This window comes from Colias croceus, chromosome 18 (genome assembly GCF_905220415.1).
Source record: "Colias croceus chromosome 18, ilColCroc2.1".
Classification (NCBI taxonomy): domain Eukaryota; kingdom Metazoa; phylum Arthropoda; class Insecta; order Lepidoptera; family Pieridae; genus Colias; species Colias croceus.
The window spans coordinates 1,762,848-1,780,087 of NC_059554.1; the positions used below are offsets into that span (position 1 = coordinate 1,762,848).

At 31.8% G+C, this 17,240-nt stretch overlaps 1 protein-coding gene across 2 annotated transcripts in view; it reads left to right on the forward strand.

Moving 5' to 3' along the window:
- LOC123699935 (sodium/calcium exchanger 3) overlaps nt 1-17,240 on the forward strand; it is a 96,811-nt gene that overhangs the window by 62,344 nt on the left and 17,227 nt on the right. For both annotated transcript variants that reach the window (XM_045646983.1, XM_045646984.1), the window contains exon 2: nt 8,778-8,869. In XM_045646983.1, the coding sequence (XP_045502939.1) occupies nt 8,778-8,869 (92 nt within the window). The remainder of the gene's footprint in view (nt 1-8,777; nt 8,870-17,240) is intronic.

Sequence of the window (17,240 nt, forward strand, 5' to 3'; positions counted from 1 at the left end):
ACAGTTATAATAATTATGTAGTTCTCTAGATAGTCTTTTAACTAGAAAATATACTTCAATATTTTTTTTCCTAAATTTAAAAAAAAAAACTTTGACTTCATCCACAAAAACCCCTTCACGCGGCCATCACTTCGCTGTCGTCTTAAAATAATTTATTGCTAAGAAAGTGTTTCTTGTGCCGAGGAAAGAGATAAAAGTAAATAGGAGCTAGATCTAAAAAATAGGGTAGGTGTTCAAGCATTTGGAATGCCGATTTTTTAATGGCAGCCATCGCAACTGACGCTTTGTGATCTGGTGCGTTGTCTTGGTGAAACAGCGTTCAGGTCCGCAGTTTGCCATGTCTCTTTTCCTTACTAACCTACCGCAATCTTTTAATTTGGTCTGTTTAGTAAGAGCCCAATAAAGTGGCTACCTTTTTAAAATATTCCACCATAATTATTCCTTCAGCGTCCCAAAAAACTACCGCTTTAATCTAACCTACCTACTGATTTTCACTTTGAATTTCTTCATCGTCACTTTGGAAGCTCGCATCCAGGACATTGATTGTTTTTTTGGTTTCAGCATAAACATGGTGAACTCGGGTAACGTCCATGATCACAAAACGTGACAAAAAATTATCCTGATATCATTAAAAATTTAGAAATTTACCCTCTACATGTCGAATCGTTATTTCTTCTTTTCGTCGGGAAACATTCTGGCACGCACGGTTCACATTCAAATTAATGTAAATAATTGGAAACGTGGCCTGTTGATATGATTTTTTTGTGATTACTTAGTGAATACATGAGCAAGCAAAAAACATTTATTTTATATTTTTATGTGCACAGGAAATACCCAATTATCATTACTTTTGGATCAACCTAGTACATTTAATATGAAAGATTTTAGCTTTTTCTTTCTTTTTTTGGTTTTCTGCTTTAATTACTTCGCAAATTTGAAGGGAAGTTCATTTAGAAACTGTAAATAGAGCTCCTCATTGTATTGCACAATGAGGACATCACTTCGAAAATCTGCTATGAATACAAAATGTATGGGAAATAAAATGTATGGGAGCGTTTAATGTAACATTTTTGGATATTTCTCGTTTTATTTTTAAAAATTTATTATGGCCATTTTACTCATTAGGTTAAGTACTTTCGATATCAGTTTAAAGTTTTTTGGTATCTGCAATAGTTACGGAATAATCGCTTGTGCACACTTAACGATTACACCCTGTATAAACATAAGAACAATAAGACAATGAATTTCAGAAGACGAAGGTAATTATTGGGTTATTAATTTCTAGTTTGAATTCAGCTGTGTCTGTCTATTAAAACTAAAGCATTCATTTTTAGTTATTTTTTATTTAATATATTTAAAAATTATATAATTACTTCAAAATCATAGTTAGTGATTATTATAATATAAATGATACCTTGATTAACACGAAATCAGAATGTTTGTTACGTTTTTACGTTTAAAACTGCACATATAATTGCATTTACATAGAACTTTCGAGAAAGGCTGTCTTTTGCCGCCAAATCAAAACACGTAGTAAAATCCTACTACTATTATAAAGGCGAAAGTTTGTATGGATGTATGGATGTATGGATGTTTGATAATCTTTCACGTAAAAACTACTGAACCGATTACAATGAAATTTAGCTCTCATATAGAGGGTAACTTGGATTAACACATAGGATAGGTTTTATCCCGGAAATCCCACGGGAACGGGAACTATACGTGTTTTTCTTTGAAAACGCGGGCGAAGCCGCGGGCGGAAAGCTAGAAGCAAATAAATGAAACGTGTAGTGCACGCGGAAATATATTCTATTGTATACTATTAACAGTTCACTTTTCATTAAATATTTGGCACAACGCCAAATTGATGTTTATGTATGTACTAAATTTAATTCATAAGCAAATACATTTGAAGATTACGGCCTATTTATTGTCATTTCAATTATTAAATTAACTGTATACTGTATTTAATTACGGTGTGAAGGTATTTAATTTATGGTAATTAATGGACACGCAATATAGTAATTATGAAAATTTAAAAAGCTTAATTGTATAAGTATTAAATGAGATTTATGGTTTTCATTCTGATTTAAACGACTGCTTAATAAAAGCTGTGTTTTCAGGGAAATAACTTTTAATTCTATAACTATTTAATAGCTATTACGTTACCTAAACATGATAAATATGAAATATCAAAATTATTAATTAAAACCGCAATATTTAAGTACTTCAAATACAATTAATATTTTCCTCAAAGTGAAAACAACAAAAATTTAATTCGTTACGAAAACGTTATCTTCTTATATATAAAAATGAATCGCAAAATGTGTTGGTAAGCGCATAACTCGAGAACGGCTGAACCGATTTTGATAATTCTTTTTTTATTATATTTCTTGAAGTACGAGGATGGATCTTATGTAGAGAAAACGTAAACATGTACCACGGGCGAAGCCGGGGCGGACCGCTAGTAATCTATATATTAATTAAGGAAAAACTAAATATAATTTAAGTATCATTTACCAACTAACACCAAGCTTTCTTGATCTTATGAAAAGCTGAATTCAACAACTCTGTGCCTGCATTTTTTAAATTAACGTCAATATTTTATATGGACATACTTTTTTTCCAAATTCCATGGTAAATAAATTACTTTTATAAATATAGCTTCTGTTTAACTGAACAGATTTTGATTGATCGAAGATCCATAATAATTTTAGGAATTAGAATATCATTTGTTAACAATGCGGGGGGAGCAAGGGTGAAAAGCTAGTTAAAAACGAATTTTGCGTGAAAAAGTGAAATATAATGTATCGTTAATTTAAAACGAGTGAAGTCACAGCATCTAGTCCATACTACATATAATATTATAAATGCGAAAGTAACTCTGTCTGTCTGTCTGTTACTCAATCACGCCTTAACTACTGAGCCAATTTGCATGAAATTTGGTATAGAGATATTTTGATACCCGAGAAAAGACATAGGTTACTTTTTACCCCGGGAAATAGGATAGGTTTTATCCTTGAAATCCCACGGGAACGGGAACTATGCGGGTTTTTCTTTGACTGCGCGGGCAAAGCTGCAGGTGGAAAGCTAGTTCACTATAAACGCTATTTACAATTATAGGAAAATCTATAAGTGTCATGCAATAATATTTGAAATAATTATTGCATGAAAATATATCTATTCATGCACTATATTCTTTTTTAAATACAAAAAACAATTCCAAGTTTTCTGGAGCTTTCTTTACTATAATATTATCTCTATCAGAGTCTTCTTAACCCAATACATATAAAGTTTTCGCATTTCATTCACATTTAGCAATAGCATACACATTACACAATTAGATTTATTTGATTAAATAAAAGGCATTGGATAAAACGCTTCAAAATAACATTTACCTAATTACGTCCTCCATTTTAACCGATAGTTATCGATACCATTAAATTTAACGATCGCACTTGATTTATGAATATAGTCATATTGAGTTATTAATGACGTCATTGTACACTAAATTTAGGCACTTATTACTCTACAAGTATTATGTCATTATGGCATAACACAATATTATTATGCCCTAGTTTTTGTATTCTGGGTTGTGTGAATAGTTTTACTGCAACGTAATAGTTTTTATATGTAAGGTAACATCATAATTTACCATCATTATAACTTAGAAGTTAGAGTGTGATTGTTATGGTTGAAAAAATACTGTATAGTTGTGAGTTTTTCGGTTTCATTCATTTCAAAGATGACAATATCACTTTTATTTTATAGATCACTACATAGTAAAAACAAAGTCAGTTTCTCTGGTCCTATGTCCCAATGTATGCTTAAATCATTAATTTTTTTAATAGAGTGACTGAACAGGAAGCTTTATGTGTATAATTTATTAGGTTTTAGACACAGCGAGCGAAGCCGCGGGCGGAAAGCTAGTTAACAATGAAGTATTTTAAATATATGATTGGAACTAGGTAGATACTGTGTTTCGAATTTTCATTAATTTATGAAAAGTCCTGGCTTTTTAAACTAGCTTATTATTTGGTGGTGGCAACCCTACAAGTCCAATGAACCTCAAAATAATTATAGAGACTAGCGAACCAAGGCATGTAAATTGTAATAATATTTATTTTAGCTTTTTCTCTACGAGGTTGGGCAAATAGACACCCATAACATTATGAATTTTGTTACAATTATTATTTACTGAAAATAAAGTGTTTTTTTTTTATATAGGCATTGAGGTAGCCTGGGTTTATCGATTAGAAAGATAATGTATCATATTATTTTTATTTATCCGGCGGCAGGTCTTTTCTATTATACATATTTTCATTTTTTCAAACTTTCACAACCACGTTATGGTAGAGACCATAGAGTATAAATGAACTAAAAAGATTTACACACCATAAATCACAGACAGGAAAAAGATAGATGATAAAATATGTTTTATGCAGTGGAATGAAAGCTATTTCGTTCCAACCACTAAAAATCTATTACGAGTATTATTCACTAGTTGATGCTCGCGACTTCGTCTGTATTAAAAAAGAGGGTGTGTACTGTGTACCGAGCACACGTGTAATAAGTGAAACTGCTTTGGTAAAATTCAAAGATTCCAGAATCGTCGCCTTACTTCATGACGTGACGGTATTGCCATGACACGGCCTTGAAAATTTACTCTCAATGCGCCTAAAGAAGTTTTACTTCTAATAAGCATTTTAAACTTTCCGTGGATCAGCACACAAAATATATAAATCTATTGTTGCCTATTAAATTCTACAGTTTACAAATTTTATAACTATTTGATAAATAGTTGTAATTGCTAGTCATATTTTAGACACAAAAATGTAATACCTACACATTGCCAAAGTACACACTGCTTTCAATACCGCCCGCGGCTTCGCCCGCTTTGCCTAAAACCTAGTAAATTATATACTAAAACCTTCCTCTTGAGTCACTCTATCTATTAAAAAAACCGCATCAAAATCCGTTGCGTAGTTTTAAAGATTTAAGCATACAAAGGGACATAGGGATAGAGAAAGGCGAAAGCGACTTTGTTTTATACTATGTAGTGATAACCACAGATATAATCAAATAGTTACTACGTAAATAACGTTTTCTTAAGCTATCTACTACAAAGATCGTTTCACTTCTAATTAAGATCTCTGTTCGATATTACCCGACCGAACGAAAAAGTCATAACGCCAGTTATTGGACCCCTGCTGCTTATTACATCATTATTTATCCGAGTTAACGACTTATTTCACGATTCATTTATCATTTCCTGAAAGAAATAAATGGTAGAGAAAGAAATCGGATGTCGATGATGATGCAGAGATTATTTTGGCATGTACTTTCATATTTCTGTCAATATATTGTATTTTATCAATTTTTTTCACTGTAATAAAGCAAATCGTGCATAAAAATGTGACAATTCTCTCTGTTTACTTGTATTGTATTGCACAAATTTAATTTATGCTTTTATTTCAATCTGCTTCGATTGTTTTTATATGCCTCACAAATTAGTGACTTTGGTCAACTAAAATAACAATTAAAGTTGTTCATACAATACAAACATTATCATAGAAGAAATCATACCATAGCAATCGACGTGCTACGTAGTGCTACGAAAAAGCTACGCGTTGTTTAAACAGGGACATAATATAGTAATATAATATAATATATAATAGTAACATACCTAAGGTACACTTAGGTAATATACTAAAGGTACACTTATGTACTTATATATGTTATGTACTAAACTAAATATAGATAGAGGTAAATGACCGATAGTTTTTTTAAATTTCTCAAACACAAACTATCTTTTACGATTTATTCTTTATACGTGATTTAAAAGAACCCTTCATTTTATTGATTATTTACAGACATTCAGTATGAGTTAGCGTTTTCAGAGAACATTACTTTTTATAGCCGCGAGTTATTTTACGATATTAAGATGTGGAAACGTTCATGATGATATTTTAGGGTAGATGAGATAAATATATTTTTTAGGTTATAGAAAAAACCATTTGTTGGGTTATTAATTTATACTATAAAGTAGGTATATAGAAATGTAAATAAAATTAAAGTTTTATTTTTATGAAAAGTATAATTATTGTTTATTCAATGTCTGTACTATGTATAAAAAAATGTGTGCGTGTACTTGTGTACACACGTAAGAAGTGAAACTTCTTTACGACCTTATTTAAAAAAAATAATTTACTAAATGCAACTTTACAAAAATACGTCGAATCACGCGTGGTAGGGATAAAAAAAAGATGGCGCGTAACGGAAAAATGTTACACTAAATTTTTTTCCAACCCCGATAAAGAAGTTTCTCTTCAAAATAATATGCATAATATATTATGAGTAAACAATATATTCTTACAGTCAGTAGGTACTTATAACTCGGGTAGATGAAATCATGAAAATCTCTTCAACTTTGCAAGTAAAAGATATTTTATAATTAATTTATCCATATATTTAAAATCAATGAAAACAGACTACGTATTATTCAGGTGCCGTTACCTTCGGAATAAATATGGCGAAGTAACAAACTATCGCTTATATTGAATACTAGCTGCGCCCCGCGGTTTCACCCGCATTGCTCCGCTCCTGTTGGCCTTAGCGTGATGATATATAGCCTAGCCTTCCTCGATATCTAACACTGAAAGAATTTTACAAATTGAACCAGTAGTTCCTGAGATTAGCGCGTTCAAACAAATTAACAAACCCTTCAGCTTTACAATATTAGTATAGATGGAAAATTATATGTAATGAAATTTTTTGCATCTAACGTATAAATTTTATTATTTGTTTTAAAAATAATGTCTGTAGTAAATAAACACGGAAAAATGGATTATGGGAATGAAATATATTGTCCTTAAGAAAAACAAAATATAATGGAACCTATTTATGTTAAGGTAGGTAATTTATTCAGGCCGTGCAGTGGATTAAAAAATGATTTATCTTCTCAGAAAATTTAATTTTTCTCCTAAACTTGAAGGCGAGTTGGACCAAATATATAAAATACTAGCTGTGCTCCGCGGTTTCACCCGCATTGCTCCGCTCCTGTTGGTCTTAGAGTGATGATATAATATAGCCTATAGCCTTCCTCGATAAATAGGCTATCTAACACCGAAATAATTTTTCAAATCGGACCAGTAGTTCCCGAGATTAGCGCGTTCAAACAAACAAACAAACTCTTCAGCTTTATAATGTTAGTATAGATTATCATTAACAGTAAAACCACAATATAAAGATAAAATTTGATTTTCCTTGTTTTAAAATATTGATTAAAGTTAAGTTACGTAACGTTTCTAAATAATGGGTCTAAGTTAAACTGAATTAAAGTTATGCGTGAAGCGTTCAAACGTAAATTTGACTTAATTTCATATAATTGAATTGCAAATTTCAACCTTGTGCTGATGCTATGTGAGAATTTAGGAAATGGTCTGTTTTCAGGAGTTACAGCTTTACTGTTGGTAATTTCTTTTAGCTGGAAATTTTATAACGTGTGAAGGAGATATTCACGATGTTTTTTATTAGGTAAATGTTAGGTCACTTTATATATTTTATAATCGGATATCTCCAAAGGTACAGGTAGTTAACAATATTTTATTATACAATTTAGTCATATACTTAACAAATATAAGCTTAGTAAATAAGTAAAAGCTGATGAGGATTTTTGATAATTGTAATAAAATGAGTGTTGAGGATCCTTGTGTAGTATTTCATCTATCACAATAGTCGAATTTCTTAACAAGAACAAAACGTTAAACAGCTATGCTAAAAGGGTTTCACTAAAAATGAAAAAAAAAAAAGAAATAATCCCTTTTTATATTTTAAACTGAACATAATATTAAAATTACAACACATGTTTCTTTGTTAATAAAATCAATACATATTTTTCTTATGAGTTATTTGATCATCCCAAATCTTAAATACCGAACATATAAAGGAATATCACTCACAGTGAAACGAAATACAGAAATTCAATTAGACAAAGTCCTCGTATCGCAAATTGTATTATGACGTCTGTTTTTACTGTCTTTGATTTAATTATCTTTGTATTTGTAAAATGACTTACTGGTGAAATTTAACTTCGTGTTGGTGTAAGGTTTTGTAACGTTTGCATCTGTGTTTGAACTTTGTTTTGTGATCCTTTTAGGATTAGGGTAGAAAGTTTAATATATTACAAGAGTATATTTTTATTATAACTTCTGCTACTTAGTACGTATCTATACTATTATAATATATCCGTAGAAATCCTAACCATTAGATTTAAATAAAAGTTACATTTTTAATCCACCGTGTAATATCTAGAAATGAAGGATCTGCATATTTTGTTCATAAATAAATATGTGATGTCGTAGTATATGAACTATGTTATTATTTACTAGCTGCGCTCCGCGGTTTCACCCGCGTAGCTCCGCTCCTGTTGGTCTTAGCCTTCCTCGATTAATGGGCTATTTAACACCGAAATATTTTTTCAAATCGGACCTGTGGTTAGCGCCTCCAAACAAACAAACTCTTCAGCTTTATAATATTAGTATAGAAGATTCACAACGATTTTTCCAAACTAAATACGGAATATTATCTCGTGTTGTTCTCATGTAAAATTTAATCACTTATTTAAGTTAACTATTAGATGCACTACTGAGCAGTGACCAGTTTGCATGATTAATAATAATCTATGCTAACATAATGTTTTACACACTATATTTACCTATATTTTAGACGTTTTTATGTACATACCAAATATTAATTTCGACTCTCATTTGTTCCAGAAAATTCATCCCTCTGCATATCGTGGAAGAAGATAGCTACGAAAAGGATGTCCTCTTTTACGTGAACCTCGGGGAACCTGAGTTAATCGGTGGTATGAATCTTATTTTTGGACTTTTTTTTAAGGCCGTGTACGCGGTCCGTGCGCTGTTTGGCTCAAATATGTGATTTTTCAAACCAAATTGTCCATCAACCACTTATCTTACAAACATATGAATTACTAATAATTTTAGGAAATTTTATTGTCTATATAGTTAGTTAAGAGTTTTTTTCAATTAATACAGTATTTGTGAATACCATCAAGATAACTGAGCCGATGATTACTTGATTTCGCTTTTAGTGTCAATTTCGAAGCTAAAAATATCTGAAATCGCTGACAGATCTAACACACAATTTTTTTTAACTAACTGCAAAAATCCTTATTAAAATAGTTAGTTAAAAGATTTTTTTATTTTGGACTCCTAACTTACGAAATTAAAATCCGAACAATGTGAATTTTTTTAGAAATTATAGTCGACTAAATGATTATTTTCACCAAGATATTTGACTTAGTTTAATATAATTTTTACATATTGCAATAAAAGAACGTCTTACTTATAAGATAAAATTTAAAAAATCAACTAAGGTACCTCTATTATTTTTCTACAATTTTTTTTAAAGTACTATAAAACACTGCGCGCGACCCGATTAAAATCAGTCGGCAGCGAGCCTTTCCAGAGAGAGGACATGTTGCTCGGCGCTCTCCTGTGGACTTATGCTGTTCATAGTAAAAGGATAGCGCAAGCCGCGATCTATCGTAATAGATCGCGGAGATTTTGACTTGCGTTAAATTGAATAAGCCCTCTTAACACTTGCTTTAGTCGTTTTTAATATCAATTTATTTTGCTTTTATTCTATTAGCTGGTGTACTTTATAGCGATTTAAAGATACTTCATAATTCTTCAATCCAATATTTTAATACGTAGTTGTCACAATTCTATGCTGGATATAAATTAAACTATAGAAATTAAAAGAAACTAAGCTACCGCTCTCAATGTAATTTCGACTTTTAATTACTCTTTGTTTTATATTATACTACCGCCCGCGGCTTCGACCGCTTTGTCTAAAACCTAATAAATTATATACTAAAACCTTCCTCTTTAATCACTCTATCTATTTAAAAAAACCGCATCTAAATCCGTTCCGCAGTTTTACAGATAAGCATATAAATAGACACAGGGACAGAGAAAGCGACTTTGTTTTATTCTATGTAGTGATAGCATTTGATACATAAACAAGTGGAATATTAAAGAGCGTTTGTGAGTTTAAATGTATTCCCATTAGCCATTTTACGGTGAGACGGAAAACAGTGTGGTATTCGTCGTAAATATCAGTCTTGACAGATTTACGTAACCTACTTTATCTGAAGAGGCTTTAACTTCTTTCAAAATAGATATGTTTTTACAGAAGTTAAAGTTTTACCTTTTTGCTAGGTTAATTTAATGATCAAAAGATAGTAAATATTATTAGGCAATTGTTTTGGTGTAGATAAATCTGCTGATATAAAATTCTCATAGCACAAAAAAGTCATTATTTAGATAACAGCTTATAAGTACTTAGTTACATAATATAATATATTGTTCTAAGAAAAGAATTCTTCAATATCAAGAATTAAGTCAAGTTTTAATTAGAAGTCACGTCATTACTATGTTTGACGTAAATAGATCATATTGTAATAAACTATCGATAAAATCGTCCATTTCTTTAGGAACAATTCAACATAAAGCATAAACCTGATATTTGCAATACTCTTTTCTCGTCTGGTTAAAAACAATGTTAACTTACAAGAGATCGATACAAAATGTATTCCCTGTTTCAATTATAGCTATGAATCAAGTTAATTGGTGTTCCTGCTTCGCTCGTTTGTCCATTTTATGGATACAACGAAACCAATTGACTTTCACGGAATACTGAGTTTTGATAAGGAAAAGCATAGTTTTTTCTGGATGATTATTGAGAAATGAAATGAATAAGTACGTTACAAAATTTTAGCCAATGTTCTACACCAAAAATTTGCGTAAAATGATGTCTCAATTCTCATTACTATTAGACAAACTGTATAGTAAATTTTACTGAATAAATGTATTTGATTTTGATTTTGAAAATTAATACGTGTTGGTAGTATAGATAGAAAATATCATTTAGTTTCACAGTTAGAGACAAGAATCTAAAAGCTAAATTTTAATAGAGAAGTCAAATAAAATAATTTCATACAAACTGAGAGAATGAGTGTAGTAAAACAAAACAAAGCTCACATTTACTACATGGAAATATTGTTATAGTGTGTATATAAGAATGTTAGATCAATTTCTAGTAAAAACAAGGATAACCAATATCTATAGATTATATAAAACACGGAAGATACATCCATACTATTATAATATAAATGCGAAAGTAACTCTGTCTGTCTGTCTGTTACTCAATCACGCCTAAACTACTGAACCAATTTTCATTAAAGGTTTGGAGATATTTTGATACCCGAGAAAGGACATAGGCTACTTTTTATCCCGGGAAAATGAGCAATCCCGGAAATCCCACGGGAACGGGAACTATGCGGGTTTTTCTTTGACTGCGCGGGCGAAGCCGCTGGTGGAAACCTAGTTTCTAATAAAAACAACGATAACCAATATCTACAGATTATATTAAACACGGAAGATACATTATATAACATTATTGGAAAACATTTACCCATTTACTTGGAAAAACATACACATACAGAAAAAACAAATCAGGCTATTTTTATCCATAAAATGTAAAACAAAACGATGTATTAAGTCTCCTTCATATTTGGATCACAAAATTGGAAATCTTTTCGTGAAAATACACTCGTGTCTTCAAATTGACAGAGGACATCTTGTATTTGATTTTGGCAATTTTTCGCTTCACCTTTCCGAGGAAATTCAAGCTTCTTATTTTCAACAGAAAAGCAAATACCTATTCCTTTTTTGTTGTATTATGTAGTAAAAAGATTAACTTCGTAATCGAATTTTTTCTATTCTTTATAAATTTATATTTATAAAGCATTTGAATGCCATAAAACCTAAAATATAAATTCAACAAAAAAGGTCGTGTTCCATCGTTATAATATTGTATTCACTGAAAAGTGCTTCATATTGGTTGAGATGGTTGTTAATCATCTCAATAGATGGCGCGCGGTGTGTCACTTAAGACACATAAAACTGAAAGAATAGAATAAATTCGATCGTTCTGGCGGGTCACGAGTGGCTGAGTTGGTCAAGCATCCGCCCCGGAATGGCGCGAAGGATGCGGTTTCGAGTCCCGCCTCGTAATCGAATTTTTTCTATTCTTTATAAATTTATAAGATTAACTTCTCTAATCCGGTTTTACATTAAAAGTTTTAGTTGCTTTACAAAAGGATTTTACCTATATAATAATACTAGCTTTCCGCCCGCGGCTTCGCCCGCGTTTTCAAAGAAAAACCCGCATAGTTCTCGTTCCCGTGGGATTGCCGGGATAAAACCGGTCTTCTGTGTTAATCCAAGTTACCCTCTATATGTGTGCTAAATTTCATTGTAATCGGTTAAGTAGTATTTGCGTGAAAGAGTAACAAACACACACAATCACACACTTTCGCATTTATGATATTAGTAGGACGTTCTGTCTAATAGTATCATTGTTTACTTTGTAAATAACTAATCAAGTATATTAATTAGACAGTTATTAATCCAAAATTTCGCCTAATTTCCTACAGAATCAAGGTAAGGTAAATCTATAGGTAAAGATGAAACTTTGCGCTTTTTTCCATTATCAAAATTTAAGGATTAGGTAGGTTAATAAATTTCGGGAATACCTATTATAATTTCTAGGTCGAAATATATCCTTCATAGTTATATCTAAATGTAATATTTTATCTTCGTTCTATTCCACGCACTAGCAAGATATCTATCACGTGGAAATATCTAGAAATAAATCCTAAGCGTTCGATATTTCGCATAAAACATTGATTTAACTTCGAACGGTGGGTTTTCGCAATGAATAATTTATATATTAGGCTCATGGTAACACATAGCAAGTATAAATGGCTACCAATGTGTATTTTATTGCCGCCATTTTCTTTTAAACTTTTTAAAGGTTAACTGTTCTAAGGGTACGAAGCCTGGTAAAAAATGACAATGTATTCTAGGCAAGAAGTTTTATCATTTAAAATACAATTATTTAAACATCGAGGATTCATAATGAGGCAGAACCTACTGCAATTTGGGTTCAACTCCTAGTGGAGATTTTAACTCTTTCTGTAATAAAGAAAATTAATATTCCTTGAAACGAAAAAGAAAAAGAAACGTACAGTTTTTTTTGTTGATAATGTAGTTAAGGCTTCGCCGTTCGCGTGATTAAGGCGATGTAACTAAATCACATATCTGTCTAAACTTTTAAGCCAAGGTTTTTAATCTGTGTCAACATTATGTGTTATTTAAAGTCTTTCGCAAAAAGTAATAGGTACATATAAATAAGATTCTGTAAACCTAAGCTGTAAACCAAGTGATTTTACAAGTGTAAATCATACGTGTCATTGTAAGTTTTCAAATATTAAAAATTTTGCCAAAAATCGTCTAACAACAGAACTTTTAGACAAATAAAACTTTTTATTCAGTTTTCTATGATAATCACAGATAATTAATGACGTTCTTTTTATTCCTTTGCTATTCAAAGTAGAAAATACTCGTGAAGAAAAAGCATAAAACGTTGCATCATTACACGTTAATGAGATTTAGATAAAAAGGTTTATCTGAAGGTCGAATTTACTTTTTCTATTTTCCACAGCTACGTTTTACAAACCGTATCGAGCCTCTCGACTGTGACAACTTTTAAAAGCAGTCAGTTGTTCAATGTCCAGCTTTTCAATTGAAATGCGGCAAAAAATATTGTTTTTTTTTCACCTTGAAATTCGCAAATAATCTACGTAAAAGCACTAGGTACAATACAATGGAACGTTGATACGGATTGATTTTTCGATTTTTAGTGAAGGTTAATAACAAGTCTATAGATATGTTATGGAACAGATGTAAAAAGAGCACACGTGTCAGAAGTGAAACTTTTTGGCAAGATTCAAAGATACCAAAATCGTCGCCTTACTCCATGGCGTGACGGTATGCCATGACGCAATCTTGAAATGTTAATGATAGTGATGATGATTACCTACATTATAGGCATCCCTTCCACTACAATATAATACGGTATTTTCTTAGAAGCTTAATAGACCGGGAGATACTGACACAAAATTTCGAGTCATTTGTAACAGGATGGCGGTTCTACAGGGGTCTTAGTACGCAATGACAAAAAGAAAAACGATGGTGTGAACGCTGGTACCGGCGGCTTAGTCGCGTGGGCGTTAGTCGAACTCGTCGGAAAAATAGCGAAGTCAAACGATTTGTAACACAAAAATTTTAGAATTTACCGATAGCCCATAAAAAAGAAGTAGGCGGTAGTGTCATGCCATACTTTTCCGGTGTGACTTACAGCCCGACATACCGACGCGAATGTGTTGATTTAAAAAAAACAATTCAACCATTTGTACCAGGCTAACTTTTGCACAGGTAACCATCGTCGTGCAGCCATTTACGAAAATCGCCATGCCATACTTTTCGGACGATTCCAAATGGTCGCCATACCGCCGAAAATCTGCAATTTTGTGTCAGTATCTCCCGGTCTATAAGTGCTTTACGTCAATATTATTGTTTTCTTTACTGCCTCTTTGTTGACATAACTCTTATGAGATAAACGTCAAAATCCAGCCATCCGTAAGACAAACGATTTGTTTGATAATAGACTAACTTTTCACACTTTAGCGTGTTAGTAAATCCCCATACAAATTTGCCATCCCCCATTTCACTCCCTTTGTGTTGTTTGGTTTTGGCGAAAGAAGCTTTTCGCTAAGTTAATTTATACAAATTTATCTGAATGTCTTAAGAAGTTATACTTAGTTAGTACTTACTTTATAGTATTATGTTTTTTCGTGTAACTTGGTAACATAGCATAATTGGCTAAACATTTTGATAGATGGCACTCACATGAGGTGGTCACCATAGGCCGAAAACACCGACTCATGCTTAATGAAAGACCCTTTAAATGTAAATACTTATAATTAGATATTTTGGTTGATAATTTCGATAAATATCTATATAATCTAAGTATTTTAATGCCACAAGATCGAAAACTGCTACCTATTTGACCTTATGTCTATATTTTCCTAACAAACATTGGTATAAATGTGAAAATATTTTCCAAAACTCGTTTCTTATGCAAATAATTCGCGATATACCGCGATTATTCGTAACGGTGTAAAGCCGACAAAGACGCGAAAATTTGTTATTCAAGCTGCCACTGAATTATTAAACAGGTCGTTTTGTTAGGAAAAAATGTTTTTACTTATGTGTAATTTTGTGTGATAATATGAAGATTACTGACATTATTCTTTGTGTAGTTATGTAAGCGAGATATAGATCGTAGATTACGGGTTATTTTTTTTTTTTTGGTATGTATAAATGCAATCTGTTCAAGAACATTCAGCACTTGGTTATGAATGGATTGAGACTTGTAGGGCAGGCGATCCAGTGATGCCAGCCGTAATTACGGGTTACGGGATTACGGGTTATGAGGCTTAAAATGTAGGCAGAATTGCTTTGGAATGGCGGGAAATTCGAACAATATTGTATGATGAACGCAAGATTATGTATCGTTTTTAATATCTACGTGTGTAACTTGCTTCAGTTTTATATGACTTAAATATAAATTGTTTTCCTTTTCCAAATGCGTTATGAATTACGTCATAGTATTTTTGACAAAATTTAAAAGTTTCTCATAGATATTCCTCATTAAGATATATTTTATTGATAACTACTCACAGAGAGAGTTTAAAATGCGATTAATGTATTATTATTCAATATTTTCACGATTTACGCTAACTTCACTTCATGTACTTAGAGCTTTTTTTGAAGTGAAAACTTCTTTAGCGGCGTTGGGTATAAAATCTTAAACTCGCGTCAGGACACGTGGCCTGATCGAAAAAGCGTAAGACGGACTTTTTTTTTAGCCCTTATATTCCATGCGTAAGACGGATACCATTCCAAAATATCAAACATGCTGAACGTTAATAATCAAGTTTTCACTTCTGCCGGCACTCCCGGATTGCAACCCGTCTTTTTTATTAATAAGCTTATCTATGAAACGTATAGATATAAAATAAACAGGCGCATAATCTCATTACAATGCAGGATATTTCGATCCGAATCAACATTCCATCGAATTAATCACGCAAACTTCATTTGTACAGAGCCAATTTTCAATCTTTTAACCTTTTAATGAAGTAAAACAGGCATCGAATTAAGGCGGGTCCACACATAGCGAGCAGCCTCGCGAAGTTGCTGCGCAAAGCTCGATCAGTGTGGATGTGGCTCAAACACAGTTATTTTTATTCTGTAGCTTATGCTTCATATTGTTGCCTCTTGACTTCACTTGTTCCACTTTAATATACTTTTATTAAAAATTTTTACTATAAAAACTAGGATCGGTTTTGTTACCTCATCGTCATCACCTGAAAAAATCTAAACTACGTATACTTACATTTATTTATTCAATTATACGTCTTCTAAAAGCACCTTTAAATCATAATATTATAGTTTTACTATGAACCACCGGTTCAGAAGCAGGCTTGGCCTCGACCGAGCTGCGTCCACACTGAAAGAGTTGCTCCGCGCAGTTGCTTCGCGAGGCTGCTCGCTCTGTGTGGACCGCCCTTTTCCCGTTTTATAAGGTTTTATATCGTGAAATACGACCGAGTGGAGTATTAGGTTAATTTGATTGTGTCAATTTGGTCGGCGCCTTGCCTGTTTGTACAGCTCTTTGCGTTTTCAGAGCAATGTAATGTTTTGTAATTGGCACATTTATTTCGGCTGTAGGAATGGCTTTAATCTTGACACGAATAGGAAAATGTTTTCAGGTAAATATGGCTTCTTTTTAGACGGTTTGTTGACCAAAAAGTGAATAATTTCGGTCCAATTTTGACGTTGATTATCGTTTAAATAGTGTTAACGATTGATTAGAAGTTAATTATGTATTATCAATTTTGTGCTAGAATGATTTTCATTTTGTTAAATATGACATAGCGTTATGACTTTATTAGATTTCAGTTTGAATTAGAGCGGTAATTATTTGAAAATATATGACCTATATACATATTACATACACCTTTTCTAACGTAAATTTCTCAGCCGATTGTGAGACGATTTACTAAATTCAAATTCAAATTCAAATTATATTTATTTGCAAGAATGTAGTTACAAATTATAGATGTTTTCATTACAATATTATGTGGCTAATACATTCTACCCATTTATTGGGTGTGCAAATATTAAAAAAGAAAGTTGATTAGTTTAATTATTTAAATGTACACACAATTCAATTTTCAC